Here is a 20,479-nt window from a genome sequence, read left to right as displayed (position 1 = left end):
TGCTACGCCCACTACGCCGGTCTTTTTCAGAACGTGTAGTGCAAGCTGTGAGCACGATATGGCATCGTCCTTTATCACTGTGTGTTTCTCCCAAACGAGGACACCCTCCTGTGGCCAACATCCAGCCCTCGAACTCACGAGTCGCCTTTGGCACCGTGCTACCGTACAGTCCACAGGTGATGCTGGCGTTTGGCCGGCTGTCCAGTAGCACTCTTTTTCCTTTCTGGTCTGTCCAGGACCATGTGTGGCATTGCTCTGTCACTGTCTGCAGACCCCGTCAGTCGTGAACATTCGCTGCTCCCTCTGTGTCTTTCATGTCTTACCGGTTGTGATGCGTGCGGGCCTCGCTTTGGGAACTCGCTCTGCTCCTTCCCCACGACCAGAAGCAAGACCTGCACTGTTGTGCCCTTCTCCACATGTCACACTAGGCTCCACTCGCCCAGCCCTGCAGACTGTGGCCTCCACCCACACTGTCCACGTTCTGGGCTGCCAGCCTTGCTGGCCCCCAGTGCTGCACGGCTCCCTAACCCCCACCATCAGCAGCCCACATCTTTGGCCGCCAGGTTGGTGGGCCCACCAGTGAAGGAAGCTAAGCTTTGATGTGCTGACTTACACAAAAGCTCATGGGACTTTTTTTTCCTTTTACCTCTTGGTTGTCGGCCAAGTTCTGGATGTTGGAGAGTTTGCCTTTGCAGAAAAGCAGAATGTTACTCAAGAGTGGGACTGATGAAGGACCCTTTCTGAGGTTGTCATTTGTGTTGTAGGTTGTCTTACCATCAGCGTATACTAGATATTGTTCCTCCTACCTTCTCAGCTCTATGTCCTGCAAACCCAACCTGCATTTACAAATACGGAGATGAAAGTAGCAGTAAGTACAAAAATTAAATAAAACCCTGTCTTTAAAGTGCCGAAGCAAGTCTACTGTGAAGTGGTTGTCTTAAGGTGGAGGATCAGAGTGTTGTCTTTCCCTGGGTTTATACTGTCTCTCTTTAGAAGGTGGTTGTCACTGGTAGTTCTCGGTTGATTTGCCCTGTGATCAGTCATGTTAAGGATTTTATTGTGATCATGTTAGTTATTACTGGTCTGCAGTGTTATGATTTTGTTTACACTGTTACACCCATGATGTTATTTTAAATACTCTGCTGACTGGGGCGAGACGAACTTCCCACAGTGAAAGCGAGCGTTGGTTGTGGCGACAGGGCTGACTTGCATTGCTTGTCCTCTGACACCAGGGCTGCTGTGGCCGGCAGCACAGTGCTCGTAGACTGTTCGGGGGGTGCGGCTCCTAGAAGTCACTTCTTAAGCAGACCTTTGCTTACTCTGTGGCCACATCAGCTCTGTGATTGCACTGTTAAGTTGGAGGGACAGAAACTTGCTAAACTGCTTTCTGCACTCCTCAGCCTTTGCACTTGAAGTCAGGTATGTTGTCCATTGGTGGTCCCTGTGGAGAGTTGGTGTGGAGAGTTCACATGTCAGTCTTTGCAGATGTCACTGAGAACAGCTCCTCCTCAAGACTCCCGTTTGATGTTGTGAGCTGTCCTGTACGCCTTCCAGCTGTGCTGTCCACGGCCTCCTAGTTCTCCACCCGTGTCTGTGACTCTCCTGGCCACTGTCCCTTAGTTCTCCTCTCGTGTCTCCGTCCTGTCCACAGCCCCCTAGTTCTCTATCTGTATCTCTGACCACCTGAGTCTCTGACTGTCCAGTCTGCTGTTGCTTAGTTCTCCACCTATGCCGGGTGACACCTGTCTTAACCTTGAAGAACTTTGTTGGTCCCAGTGCTGAGCACATTTCCTGTTATTGTGTTACTTGATCCCTAAAATGGCTCTGAGAAATAAGTATGATTATGCTAAGTTTAAGGAGCTCTGGTGGCACAGTGCCTAAGGCTTTTGACTACTAACCAGAAGGTTGGCAGTTCAAACCCACCAGCTGCTCAGTGGAAGGAAGATGGAGCAATCTACTTCCAAAATGATATACCACCTCGGAAACCCAGTGGAGGTCACTGTGAGTCGGAATTGACTGGATGGCAGTGAGTGTTTTGGTTTGGTTTGGTTTTGTGCCAAGTTGACAATGAGGAAGTGGCTTCAGAGGGGTCAAGCCAGAATGAGGTTACTCCAGATTCACTTGATACTCACCAGCTGAGAAGCTCATGCTTGTAACCACTGTGCTTTCCCAAAAGACCTAAGCTTGATGGTGTTTTGCCCTGTGGTTCGGAGGGTCATAAGGAACAAACAGTCTTTGATACAAAAGAGCTCAGACTTTTGTTGAAGGTTGATCTTCCTTTTTTTTCCATAGGAACAACTCAGCCAGACATTCAAGGCCCTCTTAACAGTTGTTCCTACTTTGTTATTTTTCCTTAATGAACATCAGCTCCAGCCACGCCACTTCCTTTTTCATTTTTCACCTTTTCGCTGCCTTTGCCTTTGGGCTGTTAGTGCAGAGTCGGGAGTGTTCTGTCTCCGGTCCCTGCCTTTACCTTTAGGTCCAGACCAAGCCCACTCCTGTTTATGTTTTAACCTTTAGCGAGTGTTGTGTGGCCCTCTGGCTACCTGGGTGAGTGGGTGGACTCCCAGCCAAGATGCAGAGTTCTCCATGCTGAGGGTTCTTCTTTTCTTCCCTTAGTTTCTCCCTCACTCTCAGGAGAAAGCACATAGCAGTGGTTTCTTAACCTCCTTAAGTGACCTGTTTGGATTGACTTTCTTCATCGCAGGTGCATTGTCTTTCCGTTTGTTGCCTCTTTGTCACCCTTACTTAAAAGTGGATTTCCTATTGCCCTGGTAATGCCTTACGGTATAAACCAGCTCACATCTTACACAATAGACATAACAGTGAACACGTGGGAATCACATCACGTGAGCTTCTGGCATGTACAGATTCAACTACACAGACTCACTAAAGAGGACAGAAAAAAGTCTCTCGAGTTGGGACCCTTCATCTTGTTCAAACTCAACCTTAGCTTCTGCCGTCTCAGGAAGGAGGAAGAAAGGGGCCTTGGCAAAACGAAGGGGACATCCATGGACTTACAGGTTTTGAGGTTACGAAGGCCTGGCAATTTGAGGGCTAACAGGAGCAGTTCTAATCCACCTGACATCAGCAGTGACGGCCCTCATTCCACGTCCTCTTCTGTATCCAGCTTGAATTTCTGGAAGTTCCCAGTCAAAACACTGCTACTGCCTTTTTATAAAAAAAAAAACAAAAAAATTGTTATCTGGGTGGAAGTTTACACAGTACACTTTCCACACGGCAGTTCATGCACATTTTGTCTCATCACATTGACTGGAATTTTCCACAATGTAACAGCCCTCTTACCACTTCCTCCCCATAGTTACCTCTTCCCTGTGTCCTTCCCTCCATGCACTCCTGTCCCCCAAGCTGTCCCCCTGTGCGTACACAGCCCTTCTGTTCTCCCATGATCGACCTCTCCAAGGAGTGTATCTACCAGATGTAAATGTTTAGCCCATATGCTGGTCTTTTATTTGGCTGAAAGCCACAGGAATTCAATTCCAGACCGGAAGGGCAGCTAGGGGCCATAGTCTCGGGGTTTCTATCAGACCAGCAAACCTGGTCCCTTTTTTTTCTTTTTATGATTTTGGGTTTTGTTCCACGTTGCTTTCCCACTCTATCCAGGATATCCTGTACATATCCCCTTCTTGGTGCTTGACAGTGATAGCTAGGCACCATCTGGTTCTTCTCCTACAGCCATTTTTGAATTGTCTTCAGCACATTTTTACTTATGTATGATTTAATGATATTGTTAAGACAATTTTCACATTCTGTTGGATCACCTTTCTTTAGAGTGGGCACAGATAGGGATCTCTTTGAGTCGGTTGGCCAGGTAGCTGTCTTCCGAATGTCTTAGCGTAGAAAAGTGAGCATCTCTAGTACTGTGTCTGTTGAAGCATCCCAGTTGGTATTCCATCAGTTCCCGGACTCTTGTTTTTCTCCAGTGCCTTTATTTGCAGCTTGGACTTCTTCCATCAGTACCAGCAGTTCTTGATCATATGCAACCTCCTGAAGTGGTTTGACTGTCAACCAGTTCTTTTTGATAAAGTGACTGTGTATTCCTACCATCTTCCCTTGATGTTTCCTGCGTCATTTAATGTCTTGCCCATGGCATCCTGCAGTATCATGACTCAAGGCTTGCATTTTTTCTTCAGTTCTTTCAGCTTGAGAAATGCTGAGCTTGTTCTGCCCTTTTGGATTTCCAATTCCAAGTCTCTTCACATTTATAATAATTCACTGTGTCTCTTCAAGTTGCCCTTTGAAAACTTCTGTCATCATTTCTGTCATTCATTTCTTCCATTCACTTTAGGTACTTTATGTTCAAGAGCAAGTTTCACAGTCTCTTCTAACATCTGTTTTTGTCTTTCTTTCTTTCTTGTCCTTTTAATGACCTTTGCTTTCATCCCACAACTGTCTGGTCTTTGGTCATTAGTGTTCAGTGCGTCAGATCCATTCATGAGATGGTCTATAAGTATTTCATTTTACTTGGGTCCACAATCAACACCTGTGGATGTGGGAGTCAAAAAAAAGACAGTGTATTGCACTGGGCAAAAATGTCATTTGAAGACTAAGGTGCACCTGACACAAGCCATGGTATTTTTAAATGCCTTATATGCATGTGAAAACTGAACAATGAATAGGGACGACTGAAGAAGAATTGATGCCTTTGAATTGTGGTATTGGCAAAGAATACTGAATATACCCTGGGCTGCCAGAGGAAAGAACAAGTCTGTCTTGGAAGAAGTGCAGCCAAAACGCTCTTTAGAAGTTGGGACGGTGAGATTTTGTCTCATACACTTTAGACATACTATCAGGAGAGACCAGTCCCTGGAGACGAACATCACACTTTGTAAAATAGAGGGTCAACAAAAAAGAGAACGCTCTCAATGAGATAGATCGACACAGTGGCTGCAACTGTGGGCCCAAAATAGCAGCAGGTGTGAGGATGAGCCAGGCCAGGCAGTGTTTGGTTCTGTTACACGTAGGGTCGCTGTGGGTTGGAACTGGCTCAGTGGCACTAACAACGGGGGAGAGACATTCTGCCCTAACGCGTGAGGTGCCGTGAGTGGGATTCCCTCCGTGGCAGTGGGTTGTGTTTTTATTTAACTGTCTGTGTTATCTTACTGTTTTTAAGAATAACATTTGAACCTCATCTCCCCCTGCCCCCCTCTTTGTTCAGACTCTCTTCCTGGACACTCCGTTGCCCTCTGTTTATCTGTTGCCTTTAAAAGTAAGGCGACCAATGATGAAATCTTCAGCATTCTGAAAGACGTACCAAATCCTAACCAGGATGACGATGACGGTAAGGGAATTAGACATTGAGTGGAACTGGTACAGGCCACGTAAACTTAAATGTGGCAGTGTGAGTTCTACTTAAATCCCATGGAATGCGCGTGAAGTATTGTATGAGTTTGGCCTAGTCAGCTCATCACTTGTTGCTGGAATCCGTGTATGTCCTCCCTTATGTAAAAAGAGACCCAGACATTCCTGTGAAGTAGTTTCTGTTAAGAATATAAATTACATCCTGAATATATAGGAAAATATACCACTGTCATTCAGTGGTTTTGAAACATTCTGTACTTTCACCATAAAGAGGCTCCTAATGGGAAGACTTGAAGTATTTTTTTTACACGTTGTGTGTTTCCTCCAAATTAAAGTATTATAGTAGTTAACATTTACTGCGTATGTACCATGTAAGTCAAACCAAAATTCTAGTTTTTGTTTTTGGTTTTTTTTCTCTGGGTATGGTGGGAAGATTCACAAAATAATTAAAAGTTTATCTGAATCAGTAAATGGGTGAGAAAAAAGTGATGAGAGAGGGACTTGTTTTATCACGGATTAAGCATGTTGTGAAAAGTACAGTAACTAAAGCATCACGGTCCTGTACAGAGAAGAGACACATCAGTGGAACAGATGGAAAGTCTGCGGGACAACTGGGAGACCATTTGAGGAAAAAGAGTGGGGAGGCGGTGCACATGCACATAAAAAATAACTCTAGATCAAAATCAAACAATAATGGTCTTTGGATGTTTATTGAGAATTTGATATTTCCCTAAGAAACTGGAATGTGATACTAGAAAAAATATTAAAAAGCATCAATCAAAACATGGTAATAAAGTCACTTGTATTCTTAGACATCTCAGGGCATGGATTTAAAGTGTTCAGTGTTTGCTGTATTTTATTTATTTTGTCATCTTGCTATCATATAGACAGAACATGAAAGAAGTCCGTGTGGCATTATTTTTCTTAGTGGATCATGTAAAAAATTCAGGAAAACAAAGAACTAAACATTAAGATTACCTTTTTTTTTTTGTACATAGCAACATCATGGTCATAGGAAGCTAATGTGTCAGGTTTGCAGAAAACAGTATACTGTGCAGGGATTTGCATAAAAACGTGGTCTGCTTCGTTTTTGATTTTGCCACTTTGAAATCAGTGATGGTTTTTTGTTGTCTCTTAGTACCTGTGGAAGTTACACAAATGTTTGGCTTAGTGTTTGGATGTGAACAGCTGTCTGGTTACTATACCAGATGAGGCAACAAAGAATTTCTATACTTAAGCTTTTCTTATTGGGGGTTCCTTTTCAGATGAAGGATTCAGTTTTAATCCATTGAAAATAGAAGTCTTTGTACAAACTCTCCTGCACTTGGCAGCCAAATCGTTCAGCCACTCCTTCAGCGCTCTTGCAAAGTAAGTATGGCAAGAACACAGCCTTTGTTGAGGGCTTGGGCCTTGGCTTGCCGAATACCAGTGCTGCAGTAAATTTTACTAAAATTGTTGAATATGATCTTGGTGGTAGTAGCATTGTCATATGCTAGATTGGACTTTGGTTTGTAGTAACTAAAATCCCTGTCCCAGATCTGTTACCAGTCTGTCCGTGTTTACCTACATACTTGTTTACGTATATACGTACATTCTTTCACACAGACCTTTAGAGAAACTAGTTAAAGACCTAGGTACTCAAGATGGTCACATATGCAGTTAGAAGCTCTCACCCCCTCTAAGCATCTTCCTCAAGAAAATGAGAAATGAGAGGAGATGACATTTTGGGGAACCACCCGAAGGTTGGCTTCTAAAGGCAGAGCTTCCTGACCTGTCAGACAGGCTTTGGAAAATGAAAGCGTGTATTCTCCCAGCCGGGCAGAGACACTGGGCTCCTCCCCGTCCAGCTCCCAGTGCCTTGTGCTGCATGCAGGGTTCTCACAGAAGGTGCAGTCAGAATATGTCACCAGTGTTCAGGGTGGTTCCTGAGCCCTTACCTGTTAGATACGAGTTTAGTAAACTGTAGTCGTAGGCCACCAATACCTGTTGCCGTCAAGTCAAAGCCGACTCATAGTGACCCTATAGGACAGAGGAGAAGTATCCCATAGGATTTCCAAGGCTGTAAGTCATGATGGAAGTAGACTGCTTCCCCTTTCTCCATGGAGCAGTTAGTGGGTTTGAACCATCAGCCTTCTGATTATCATTCAAGTGCTTAACCACTATGCCACCAGGGCTCCTTGGGGTAACAGTACCTGCTACCAAGTTGGTTCCAACTCATAGCAGCCCCCATTAGGTTTCCAAGACTGTAAATTATTTTTGTTTTAATTTTTATTGTGATTTGGGTGAAACTTTGCAGATCAAATTCATTTTCCATACAGCAGTTCATACACATTTTATCTCATGACATTGGCTGCAGTTCCCCACAGTGTAACAGCTCTCTTCCCATTTCCTCCTCATAGTTACCCTTTCCCTGTGTCCTTCACTCCCATGCACTCCTGCCCCCCTGAGCTGTCTCCCTGTGCAAACACCACCCTTCTGTTCTCCCATGATTGATCACTCCAAGGAGTCTGGAACCCTTGGATTCCAGATAGAGCCTGATGTAAATGTTCACTCCATATGCCTGTCTATTGTTGGACTGGAAGCCAAAGAAGTGAGTTCAGTTTCAGACCTGAAAGGTAGGTAGGGGCCATAGTCTCAGGGGTCTCACCAGGCTCTATCAGACCAGCAAACCTGGTTTGGTTTTTTTTATGATTTTGAGTTTTGTTCTACATTATTCTCCCACTCCACCCAGGATCTCCTACATAGATTTCCCTCCGAGTGGTTGACAGTGGTAGCCAGGCACCTTCTAGTTCTACCGTTCTACTGGTCTCATGGTCATATAGGCTGAGGATCACACTGTGTACCAGTTCCTTGGACTAATTGTTTCCATGCATCCTTGGTTTTCTTCATTCTTCTTTGCTCTGGATGAGGAGAGACCTATCGTTGTATCTAGATGGCTGCTTGCAAACTTCTAAGATCCCAGTCACTACTCACCAAAGTAGGATGTGAAACATTGTTTTTGTGTAGTATGTTATGCCAGTTGAGTTTGATGTCCCCTGTGACCGTGGCCCCAAGCCCACAAGTCTAGCACTCGCTCCCTCTGGGTAGGTGGCTGTGGCCGGGAAGCTACCACAAGCTTGGCCATTGTCAGCTCTACCATACATACAATGTAGAAACACTGTCTGCTAACCCTATACATGGTCACGGGCACGCTGCACCCTGCCTAGACATACCTGATCTTTCAGCAAAGCTGTAAATTTTTATGGAAGTCAATTGCCTCATCTTCCTGCAGAGCAGCTGGTGGGTTCGAACCACTGACCTTCTGGTTAGCAGCCAAATGTCTTATGCACAGCTCCACTAGTGCACCGTTGGGCTAATAGTAGTATATTGTAAATCTCTAAGGCTTTGTGACGGGTTCCATAAAAACTGAATTCCTAATTGTACCTTTTACATCCTTAACAGTTAAATATTTCATTTTGTGTTTGTACTCAAAAAGGCTTTGAAAAAATTATTTAAATGTTCGTTGAATTATGTCTGAATTATATATATGTGGTTAAATTTTTTCCCATTATCAAAAGGTTTCATGAAGTCTTCAAAACGCTAGCTGAAAGTGATGAGGGAAAGTTGCATGTCCTGAGAGTCATGTTTGAGGTCTGGAGGAACCATCCACAGGTAAAAACAGTTGCTGTGTGCCTGGTAAAATAAGCTGGTTAGTTACCTTTGTTTTAGTTTGTAAAACATGAAATTTGACTCTGTGTCTACAAAATGGTTTTAAATCTGGAGTTTCTTTAGTGCCGTGAAAGCAGCGATATTCAGTTCACTCTTCAGAGAGCAAATGCTGTGATTTGATTTTGGACTCTTAACAGCTCAACACGTTGTACATGTTTACTTAGAGTGCTTATTGCTCATACAGTTGTGCCTGCTGGATGGAAAGTGGTTACCGAGTCTAACCAGTTTCTACAAACAAGCTTCACACTTCTCACATCTCAGTATTATTGCCGTGTTAGAGAGAGGCATTAAAACATTAGAACATATTTAAGACTGTTTTATGTCTTGTATTTTTAATTTTGGGGATTCCATGGGAATTACGTTTTTGTAGTGGGTATTATTAACTGTTACCGCTTGACGTTTTTCTTGTTGTGCGCTCAGTCTTTATTGACACTGTGGTGTCTCTTATGTTACCAAAGCCAAGCACGAGGAGTCCGTCTTCAGCTGGCAGTCACATTCATCCCGTCGCCACTGAGAGTCAGTTTTCTAGCTTTCCTGTTTGATTTCTCAGCAGTTGTGTTGTGAGCTGCGTGTATCGTTCACCCTAATGATGCTCTGTCGCTGCAGATGATTGCGGTCCTTGTGGACAAGATGATCCGGACACAGATTGTTGACTGTGCTGCAGTAGCCAATTGGATCTTCTCTTCTGAGCTCTCTCGTGATTTCACTAGGTAATATGGATTCAAAGAACTGGTTTATGTGTAATCTCTTAGTCAAGAGCTCCAGATTCTGGTCCAAACCAAGGGTATATTAATATGCTAAGGGTTCGATCCGGTAGGATTGGACTTGGCAGAGATTCCTAGACAATGGAAATAGACCAGGCGAGCTACAGTGGCTCTTGGGAACACACACACAATTCGAATCAGGACCCACCCATTTGGGTAGGAATGCTGATGGAGGATCCAGAGTATTGAGAGAGGAGTCCAGCAAGAGACAGGGTGCATGAGAACCTCAGCCAGACCAAACGGAGATTCACAGAGGGGTTCCAGCTCCATTGGGAACCTGAAATGCACACTGGGAGCTGGGAGAGAAACTACCGTTGTAATCAGGGGCACATCTTGCAGCTCTCACATCACTCATAAAAATCCTAGAATTGATGCAGAAAGTAGTTAGACGTAAAGGAAAGAGACTTTTCACCAACTTGGTTCTTACTGGTGAATTTGAGTCCACAAGCTTTATAATCCATCAGGACTGGGGCAGCAGGAGTGGCCACCAAACAAGACACAAAAAAGCAAATTACTTGTAAAGACATAAAAACCATCACAGCCTCTAACTTCTCTGTCGCTGCTAGAGGACACTGGTCCGAAAGAGGTCTGTGGTAGTAGTTAAGTTATGTGTCAACTTGGCTGGGCCTGGTTTGGAGTGGCTAGGCACCTGGATGTCGTTATCCCCTAGGAAGGGACTGGTAAACAACTCCATGGTGGAAGCTACGGGAGCAGCTGCCTTAGGGGTGTGGTCTGTTCCCAGTATATAAGAAGCAGCTTTGAGGAAGGTCTTTGCAGCTTTTTGGCACACTTGGACCCTGTATGTAGCTGAGTCTTCATTCAGCAACCTGCCTTGTTGTTTGGTGATCTTGGGATTGTGGCAATTTATTTGTTGACCTTGGATTCATCAGCTTCAGCAGCCAGCTGTCTGAGTTAAGAGAAGCCTCCAGCTCAGTGATCTAGGAGCAAGAGGCAGAGCTGAAGCCCAAGGTTGAGGGGCTTTCATCTAGTCCCCAGAGCTGGTGCTGTGAACTCGGACTTCTAGCCTCCTAAACTGTGAGAATAAACTCCAGTTTGCTCAGCCACCCATTTGTGGGATAGTCCTGTCCAAGCGGCACTAGAGAACCAGAACAGTGTCCCTGGGGTGGAACAGCGTGTCCAGCCGGGTTGGCATTCATAAATGGAGGCAGCACAGAGATACTCCCAGGTTGTTGCACTCTCAGGAAACTGACCACCAGAATGTGTTAGCCATTGTAAGACGGATCTCTGACGTCCTGACGTCGCAGTGGGGAGGAGGCTCGAGATCAGCCTGAGGCTGACATGAGTCACGCCCGCACCCTCCAGCCTTTTTCCCATTCTCACACCACCTGTCCCTCCCTCAGCACTGCTCTGCTGGGTTCAGCAAGTCACTGAAGTGACTATGCAGAACTCAAAACAAAGCGCACAGTCATGGATTTTATTAGGGAAGTAAGTTACAGTACAGGAGCAGAAATGCCCAGGGTACAGTCCTTTGATCAGGACAGCCTCCCCTCAGCCGTGGCGCAGGCGTGCTTCTCTCTAGCCTCAGCCTCTTGGCCCTGCCACCCGTTGGCCTTACGCTACTCTGCAAGTGTCACAGAGCTCTTTCAGATCTACCAGTAGGTGTCCAGAGAAACCCCCAGCTCCACCAGCAAGCCTCCTACCCAGAGGCACTGGGCTCTTTCTCCACGGGCCGGGAGGCCATCGCTCTGCCTCTACCAGGCTCTTGGTTCTGCTGCCGCCGTGTCCCCGCTGCTGCTGCTGCTTGCCATCTCTGTTGGCACAGCGCTCGTTGGCTCCTGGATGCAGGAGGTTCAGTGCAGGGAGCTCAAGTCCGAAGGATGCACTCCAGTCCTGGCTCTTCTTTCCTGATGGTAGTGAGATCCCCTCCTGCCACCACCACCACCTCTGGGATGGCTCACTTTAAAATCTAGTGGGATGTCAGAACCGACCAATCCCACATTAGGGTTCCATATACCTTATTTCCATGGTCTCATCCTCACAAGGGTACCATGCGCTTGATTTACATTATTACTGAGCTGTCCAGTGCCCTTGGTGGGCTGTAAGCACCTCACCTTTGTGTAGTGCACACAGGTATTTGGTTGGAGTTACAAGGACTGGCTGGAAGGGCCATCCATTGTTCTGAGTGGTTTACATTTTCAACTCTTCATCCTCACAGTGACCCTATAGACTGGGTTCCATTATTGTCCTCATTTTATGGAACAGGAATATGTCAGAGTGTTTAATTAGCTCGGTAAAAGTCCCACAGACAAGTGGCAGAAGTAGGAATCAAACCCAGGCTTTCTTGAACAGACACATTGCTCAAAGAACTCCCCATTCCTTGACACCTACCTTAAATATCTCCAGCTCTATAAAGCTTTCCCTTGCTGCCCCTTCTACAGTCAGAATGCTCTACTCTTGTGTTGTCTACCAGCAGTCCACACTTCGATGGGGTTGTTTTTTAACAGATTGCCTTATTTCCCATTTAAAATTAATGTCATCCATGTCAAAATTTGTAGAAGTCCTCTGCCATATCCTGGGGCATTTGGCTGCTTGTTTGTCAATATAAAAGTAGCTACGAAGCTACTTTAAAAAAAATAGAACGCTTGTACAACAAACACCATAGAGCATGTACAAGGTGCTCCTGGTATTTGAGCATTTTGCTTAATACAAGTGACATGAATAATTACTTCATGATTAACATCCATCAGTTGACAGCTATCAGCTAGTGCCTTTCTTAAAGGTTCCAAGACAATTGACTGAGTGTGTGCTAGTTTCATTCTAAAGCAGGAGAAGTGATCCTCAGGTTAGTGGTTGCCATTTTGAGAAAATCCAGACACTTCTAAATGTTTAAATTTAGAAAGAGAAAATGTGTTTGTGTTTGTAACGTTGGTGTTGATTATGGTTTGCCATTTCCATAAACATGTCCCTGCACCTTTACACTAGATGTACATGTAGGAGTAGAAAGGGTGAGGGAGATGAAAGGACGCCGTGGTGCCCCCCGAGAGCTCACACGAGTCTCCTGGGCAGAGACGCTGGCTCCGTTGACAAGGAAGCCCTGGTACTGCTGAAGAATACTCTGATGCTGCCCAGAGGGTGAAAGGCTAGTGGAGACCCTACAGAGGAGGCTGGAACAGTTAAGAGGCTTTATTATCTGTAAGCATAACTAACTTTCACAGACAGTAACCAAATGCCGTATTACTTTAAGATTGTTTGTTTGGGAAATCTTGCACTCCACGATTCGTAAGATGAGCAAACATGTTCTGAAGATCCAGAAAGAGCTGGAAGAAGCTAAGGAGAAGCTGGCGAGGCAGCACAAACGGGTGAGTCCTGGGCTTGTTGTGATTTGCCTGTTGGAGAAGGTATACCAGAAACTTGAGAATAGCCAAGTCCATCACCTTGATGTGTCCTTGATTGTCCTGAGCCTGGATTAAGCAGAGCTGTTGGAAGCAGTGGAGGCGAAGGAAGGAGGATTGGTAGACTGTTGCTGTCACGCTGCACGGTGAACCTGTTTAGGAAGATTTCCTTAGTTCACACTTCCAGCTCCGCCTCACGTTTGTCCCACTGCAGGGGAAGGAGAAGGAAAGAGCGGGCATGTATTTCTCTGAGAGTTTCTGGTAAAGGGGAAGAGGGTGAGGTTGTAGGCACGTCCTGGGTACTGAGAGGTAGGACGGGGCAGGCTTTCCAGCCTTACAGAGCACTTCAGCTGCTCATCTCTTAGCCACGTCTGGAGAAAGCAGTGATGGGTGCAGTGCAATTCAGCAGGATAGTAGGGGTATTTGTCGACAGTCTTGTCCAGTGTTATTTACACAGTGTTTACCAGAGCAGAAGATGAGAGGGGAAAAGAAACAATTTAATGATTTCTTTGAACCTTTACAAGTTCAGGAGGTGCTCTGATAGCAAACTGGGTAAGGCATTTGGCTACCAAGTTCCAAGTGCCAGGCTCCATATAGACATATATTTACAGTGTATGTATGTCATATACATGTAGATACATAAATATACACACAGACCTAAAACACTGCGAGGTAAATTCCACCCTTCTTTTATAGATGTGTAAACTGAGGCCGAGAGCAGTGAAGTAACTTGCTCAAGGTTACATAGCAAGTGACAGCTGGGATCTGGCCAGGTCTTGTCAAATCCCGGTGACTTTCCACCATGCCGCACTGTTCTTAAGAACCATGTGGCCCAGTGTGGTGGTCAGTAGCCACACGTGACTGTTTAAATACAAGTTAATTAAAATGAGATACACATCACTTGAGCCACTTTTTCAGTTTGCAGCAGCCACGTGTGGCTGGAGCTGCTGTGGCGGCAGACGGACCCTCACAGAGATGGCCTTGGACCGCGCTGCTCTGCAGGGATGCCCAGGCGTGCTGCTGGGAAAAGCCAGTGTGCACTCAGCTTCCTAGAACAGAAGGCAGGCTCCCTCGCAGTGCCGCGCCACAGATAAAAGCAGGTTCTGTGAAAACAGATTATTAAAATTTTGCTTAAGGGTGGCGTGGGCTGTTATAGATGAAGGCTGCCCAGTAGCTGTTGCCGGGGGCATTGCCAGGCTTTCCGGGTTCTGTGAGGCCCACCTCCTTGCCGGAAGGGCCTTGGTGCACACCCTGCCTGGAGCTGGGCTGTGGCTCTGCCCGCCTCTGGCTGCGAGATGTGGCCAGAGTCGTCCGGTCCAGCTCGTCCTGTCCCTTCCTCTGAAGGTGAATGAACTGATGTGCATCTTGTTTTCGGCTACTTTAAAAACTAAGATCTAAGCTGAGGCTATGAACTGCAGGGTGGGCAGGGAGGGAACTCCTGGCGCTTTGCAGAGGTCCATTGAGCGCATCATGGCCAGCAGTGTCTCGACCAGTCTGTTTTGAATTGTTACAGGCCAGTCACAGCCATTTCTGAATTATAAGGATGAGCAGACTGTGGCCCTGCCCACAAGGTTAGCCATATGGCCTGTTCTCCTAGCAAGCTGCCTCCCTGCTGTTCTTGTGGGCAGACAGTGATACTGTCAGTGAATGAAGAGCACTGTCAGGGTTTTCATGGGTCATTTACTTTGATGAATGAAGAATGGTACAGTTCAAAGAATATATGGTTTTCCAGAGAAAGAGGAGAGTCAGGAACAGGAGGAGGATGTGATACGGAATGTGCAATTGGCTCCATGAATAACTGCTTCCTTTGCCAGGAGACCAGAACTATAGAAGGTACCTGGCTACCATTACAGAACATTTTGATCAAAGATTCCATAGCAGAAGCCTGATCAGAAGGGAAGATGCAGAACAGAATTTCAAATTGTTATGGCCTCCAGCCTTCCTGGAGTCACAAGAGCTCCGTAGCCCCTGAAGCTGTTGCCCTGAGATACTCTTTAAGTCTTAAGCCAGAATATCCCCTGAAGTCTTTCTAAAACCAAGCAGTAGTTCAGCTTAACTGGTAAAGCAGGGCTGCCTTGAGCACTGTGCTCTCCTGAGGACTGTCAGCGAGGGATCCAATTGACATCAGCAACACAAAACTGAGGAATGAGGGGCAGTGAGTTGCTGTTAAAGGAGGGTGAGAAGGGTTACGTGATTCGAATCCAGTCAGCGTCACTAAATGGTACATGGAGAAACCGCTGCGTTGCTGTATATTTTGCTGTGTATGTTCTCAACAAAAAAAATAAATAAAATTATTTAAAAAAAAAAAAAAAGATTTACTGCCTTGGAAACCCAAGGAGGAGTCTCTATGAGTCAATTGACTCAACGGTCAGTGAGTTGGGTCCCAAAGCTGTTTTCATTTTGAATACAGGGGAAGTGTGGCCCTTTTTCCTCCCTGAGGTAGGACTACATATCCTTGACTGCTACTGTTGCTGATTGCTCGAGTCAGTTCTGAGTCATGGCGGCCTCATGTATTTCAGAGTAGAGCCGCTCCGTAGTGTTTGTGAGGCTGTAGCCTTTGGGAAGCTGGTTGCCAGGCCTGTCTTTTGAGGTGCTCCTGGGTGGGTTCGAACCAGTCTTTTCAGTTAGGAGTCAGGCACTTAACCACTTGCACCCCCTAGGGACTCTGATAAATACTCTGGGAAAAAAAAAAAAATCACTGCCATCGAGTCACATCCGACTCAGAGCAACCCCTCCTTGGGTTTCCGAGGTGGTATCTCTACAGAAGTAGATTGCCCAGTCTTCCTTCCAAGGAGTGGCTGGTGGGTTTGAACCGCCAGCCTTCTGGTTAGCAGTCAAATGCCTTATTGAACTTATGAGTGAGAAGACTGTCTGAAACCACAGTAGGACTTTAAGGTATGGGGAGTGGGGAGATACTTTCATTCCAGTGAAGTTTGTACTTGTATATAGAATACAACTGTAAATAGCACCTAACTGGACAATAATTTCCTGATTTGATAGGATTTAATACTTTGGACTCGAAGTGATGTTTCCTGTTGTTCCTTTGTGTCTGTAGCGAAGTGATGACGATGACAGAGGCAGTGACAGGAAAGACGGGGCTCTTGAGGAGCAGATAGAAAGGCTGCAGGAGAAAGTGGAATCGGCTCAGAGCGAACAGAAGAACCTCTTCCTCGTCATATTTCAGGTGTCTTGGCTGGGACGTTAACATATAAAACTATCTTTAGTTTTAAAATATGTTATTTTTCTTAATAAAAGTAATCCACACTCACTTATAGAAGAGTTTTAAAATACTACACACACACACACACACACACACACGGCATTAAAGTGCCCCCCGCCAAGAATTCATCCCTTGGTAGTAGCCATGGATGCTTTTGAATTCACTGTCGTCTCCTTGGCTTTTTCCTGCATGACGTTTCTCCAGGCTTTAAATCAGTGGGTTTGAATGTGTTTTTCTCAGACGTATCCCTGTTGTTGAGCATCCCCATGATTGTTTGCCTTTCCAGTGAACATCTCTGGCGTAGATTCCTGCTCACATTCTGTATTATTTACGGGGAATAAATGCCAAGAAGGAGAATTACTAGGATAAGTAATTTAGACATTAAGCGTCTATGTATTGCCAGAAAGGATGTAGCGACTCGCCCTGTCACTGCCTGCCTTTCTGGGCTGACAGTGTTTAATGAATTAGGGAAGTTAGGAATACCAGTCACAGAGACGGGGTGCAGACCCGAGGTCCCTCTGCTTGAGCAGAGCTGCCTCTCGAGATTTCTCGCTCTAACACTTCTTCCGCCTTGTTGCCCCTTCCAGCGTTTTATCATGATCTTGACAGAACACTTAGTACGATGTGAAACCGAGGGGACCAGTGCACTCACACCGTGGTACAAGAACTGTACAGAGAGGCTTCAGCAGATCTTCTTACAGGTGTGTGCGAAACGGCCCTTCTCAGCTGCAGAGCGCTTCCGTTAAAAACTCCCGGGCAGATTTACCAGGCTTTACACAGTCCCTGTGACCCCTTCCGGTTCCTGCCCATTTGCCCGCACTGGACCTCCTCAGAGTATGCGCACTTAGTAGGCTCTGTAGCACTGAGGCTCCTGGTGGTCCTTTACTGGCCTGAAGAACTTATCTGTCATACAAAATGTAAAGAAGAAAATGTTACAGGGATAGAAGTTGCATTCATAAAAGGCCTTGAACTTGGTTATTCAGACAGGAAGCTGTGCCCCAGAAGTGTGGTAAGTGTCCTGAGGTCTTTATACAAAAACAAATGGCAGGTCCTACCCCTGCTAGATTTAAGTTCAAGATTTGCAGGAGAATGAGACCAATTCTTTGTCTTCAGACACTAACCCAAAAGTCTTCATTTGGCCTGGAAAAATGGCAAAAGCAGAATCATTAAAGAAGAAAAGACGTAGAGCGACCATTAGCCTCTGGATAGGGATTCTCTCCCCGCAATCATTGCCAGGGTCTCTGAGGGCGTGGGGCCAGGCTGCTGCCGGCCACTCGGGCTCAGCAGGTTTTCAGTAAGACAGATGGGTTATTTATTTAAAAAACAAACCAAGATTTGGGTTTCTTGTTTCACAGAATATTTAAGAGGATTAGCCAGTTCATTGTTTCTTTTGCAAAGAGCTGTCTTAAGGCTCTAAAAGGGGGAAGGGGTGTTTCTACACCACTTTTCTTTACATTTCACAGACCATGGTTTTACCTCAACCACAGCAACCGTGCTCTTCCTGTTTGTAACATATACTGCCTTTGTTGTCATTGTCAGTCTTCCTGGGTCAGTTTCTGCCACCTGGGGCTTGAAAGACATCATACTGTGTTATGTCCTCCCTGGTTGGGGCAGGAATAGCTGAACCTAGTCTGTAAGAGTAGAACGAGCAGCACCTGGTCTGGTGTCTGGAGTCATGGTGTCTGTGTTTACGCAGGAGCAGTAGCACCTTGCCCACTGTCTCCAGTCAGGGTCTGTGTTTACACGGGAGCAGTAGCACCTGGCCCACTGTCTGGAGTCGTGGTCTGTGTCTACGCGGGAGCAGTAGCTCCTGGCCCACTGTCTCCAGTAGTGGTCTGTGTTTATGTGGGAGTCAGTTAGAACTGGATTTTTATTAATGTTTTTGAGCAACCGTTTTCCTCAGCATCTCCATTGTCTTAATGTTAGTGTTTTGGGGCTTTTTACTTCCATGAGCGTGAACCAGTATTTCTTTCTTTTCCTGCTGAGGAAGCTGATCTGCAGTCACTCTGTACTTGTCCCCCTGATCTGACCAGCCCTTTTCTTTGTCCACAGCATCACCAAATAATCCAGCAGTACATGGTGACCTTGGAGAACCTGCTCTTCACTGCCGAATTAGACCCTCACATCCTGGCTGTTTTCCAGCAGTTCTGTGCCCTGCAGGCCTAAGGGTTATGTTTTCCTTCTTGTCAAGGTTTTTTTAAAATATCTTAAAATCATTTGTCTTCTTTTGGATGGTTTGAATGTTTGCTTTCTTGTAGTATCCTTTCACTTATTAAAGGAAACAAAGGGGGAGGAGTACAGTGAGGAACATGAAATGGATTACCTTTAATTGTCCCTAAAAGATTTCCTAATGACAATAATGGGACGCTGACCACGGATGTCTTACATGTGACAGATACAACTTTTCTGTGATTAATTTGGTATTTTTTTCTCCTCAAGGAATAAACAAACTGATTTGCAGTATGTGAAACATTGAGGTCATGCTTACAGTCGTACATAGAGCTGACAGGTTTCTTACCAAGTAGCATAGCTCTTCACAGCTCCTAGATAACCTAACGTGGCTGAATAAAAGTATGTTTTTAAACTTTAGTATTCAATGATTTATCATCTCAGTCTCCTTTAAAATTAGTGATTGCTTACCGAAGATGTACTTACCTGCACTTGAAATTTTCTCTTCAAAATACTTGTAAGTGGTATTTTAAGACACTTTTTAGTATATACAGTTCCTACCACTTAAGAGCAGTGGTTCCTAAATTTTGTCTGAATATTACAATTAATAATTGTAGTATTTGTAATAATTGCCTGGCAGTCTTCTAGAATTGTTTTAAAAATTAAACCACAATCTCTGCAGACATTTCTTCATGCTCCCCAAAATGCCAGGCGAGTTTGGAAGCCGCGATCTTAAAGCACCCAGGGGTGCCCTCTAGCCCCTGAAGGCTGTAGAGTGGGTTACAGGTTGAAGTGGAACTGGCGGAAACAACTTGGAATAGGATGTGGATTTGAATTTTGCTTCTTTGAAATCTGGTCCAAGCAACTACTAGTTCCTATATGGTTTTGAAGCTCAAATAAGATAGTAAATATGAAGTGTTTTGTAAAATAATATATAAGGGACTATCTGACATTCCAAATTTCTAGGATTTTTAGACTTATTTCCTTAAGCCTTGGAGAACCTTTACAATAACCCAACTCCTGGTAGTATCTTTGTGTCCTTCCAGTATAGGCATCCTCTTTACTTGATACTTCGTAAGCTTATGATACATTAGGCATTTTTTTATGAGCAGTCCTTCTGTTTTACAAACATTTGATGGCTACAGAATATAATCCACTCTGTAGATGGGAATTGCTAAGATTTTTAAATACCATACAATCTAAGACGAGAAATATTTATTCACAGGATGAAGATTCTATGGTAGGTTACTAGCAGAAATGTAACTAAAACCCAGATTCCTGCTTAAATGTTGTTTGTATGTCCTGCCTTCCCATTGCTTAAGCACAGCACAAGCTATGTGGTTAGTTAGAAATGGCTCCTGTTCTGAAGGAACCAAGGGATAACCCGTTAAGGCCTTGGCACCTTTTATTTGAGCCTAACTGCTCTGTAATCCTTTCACCATGTATTGCAAAGTATGGCTAGTTCTACTTGATCCAGATGCTAGAGGGATGTGTTAAGTTTCATTTCGTTTTTTTCTTGGATCCTCTGTTCATGTATATGGTCTTCTCTAATAGCTGTTCACTAACGTGACCTGCTCTGTCACAGTCTCAGCCTTTACCCATGGAAAACCTGAAATAGGGATCGAATTTTGAAGAAATAAAGGTGTAAGAGCATGCTTTGAACAGTTAGGCTCCCCTGTGGTGAAGCTTGCACAGACACAAGGGTGGCACGTCATGCCACGCCACACCTTGCAGTCAGTCAATATTCTGTTCAACATACTGATGCCATTTCACGTGCTGTTGATGAAGCACATGTAAACTGTTTTCCATGATTGCACATCTCCCGCCGGGAATTATCCACAGTGCTTCAAATGAAGATAAGCTTTTGTTTCTTTTCCTGAGGAAAATGTAGCCGTGATGTACATAGTTTTCTCATTTGTGATGATGCCTTACACAAAAGACCT

General features: G+C 45.1%; 1 protein-coding gene across 1 annotated transcript in view; it reads left to right on the top strand.

The window, feature by feature from the left end:
* The window catches only part of NCBP1 (nuclear cap binding protein subunit 1), a 42,471-nt gene extending 23,938 nt beyond the window's left edge, over positions 1 to 18,533 (top strand). The window contains exons 15-23 of the mRNA XM_042781802.1: positions 765 to 868; positions 5,180 to 5,302; positions 6,588 to 6,690; positions 8,880 to 8,973; positions 9,637 to 9,740; positions 13,000 to 13,114; positions 16,203 to 16,331; positions 16,955 to 17,068; positions 18,420 to 18,533. Coding sequence (XP_042637736.1) covers positions 765 to 868; positions 5,180 to 5,302; positions 6,588 to 6,690; positions 8,880 to 8,973; positions 9,637 to 9,740; positions 13,000 to 13,114; positions 16,203 to 16,331; positions 16,955 to 17,068; positions 18,420 to 18,533 — 1,000 coding nt within the window. The remainder of the gene's footprint in view (positions 1 to 764; positions 869 to 5,179; positions 5,303 to 6,587; positions 6,691 to 8,879; positions 8,974 to 9,636; positions 9,741 to 12,999; positions 13,115 to 16,202; positions 16,332 to 16,954; positions 17,069 to 18,419) is intronic.
* Positions 18,534 to 20,479: the final 1,946 nt, after the last annotated feature.

Source organism: Orycteropus afer, unplaced genomic scaffold (assembly GCF_000298275.1).
Source record: "Orycteropus afer afer isolate SDZICR_OR568_19922 unplaced genomic scaffold, OryAfe1.0 scaffold00174, whole genome shotgun sequence".
NCBI classification, from domain to species: domain Eukaryota; kingdom Metazoa; phylum Chordata; class Mammalia; order Tubulidentata; family Orycteropodidae; genus Orycteropus; species Orycteropus afer.
Note: the sequence above shows the minus strand (reverse complement) of the source record. Positions and strands in the feature narration are given on the sequence as shown.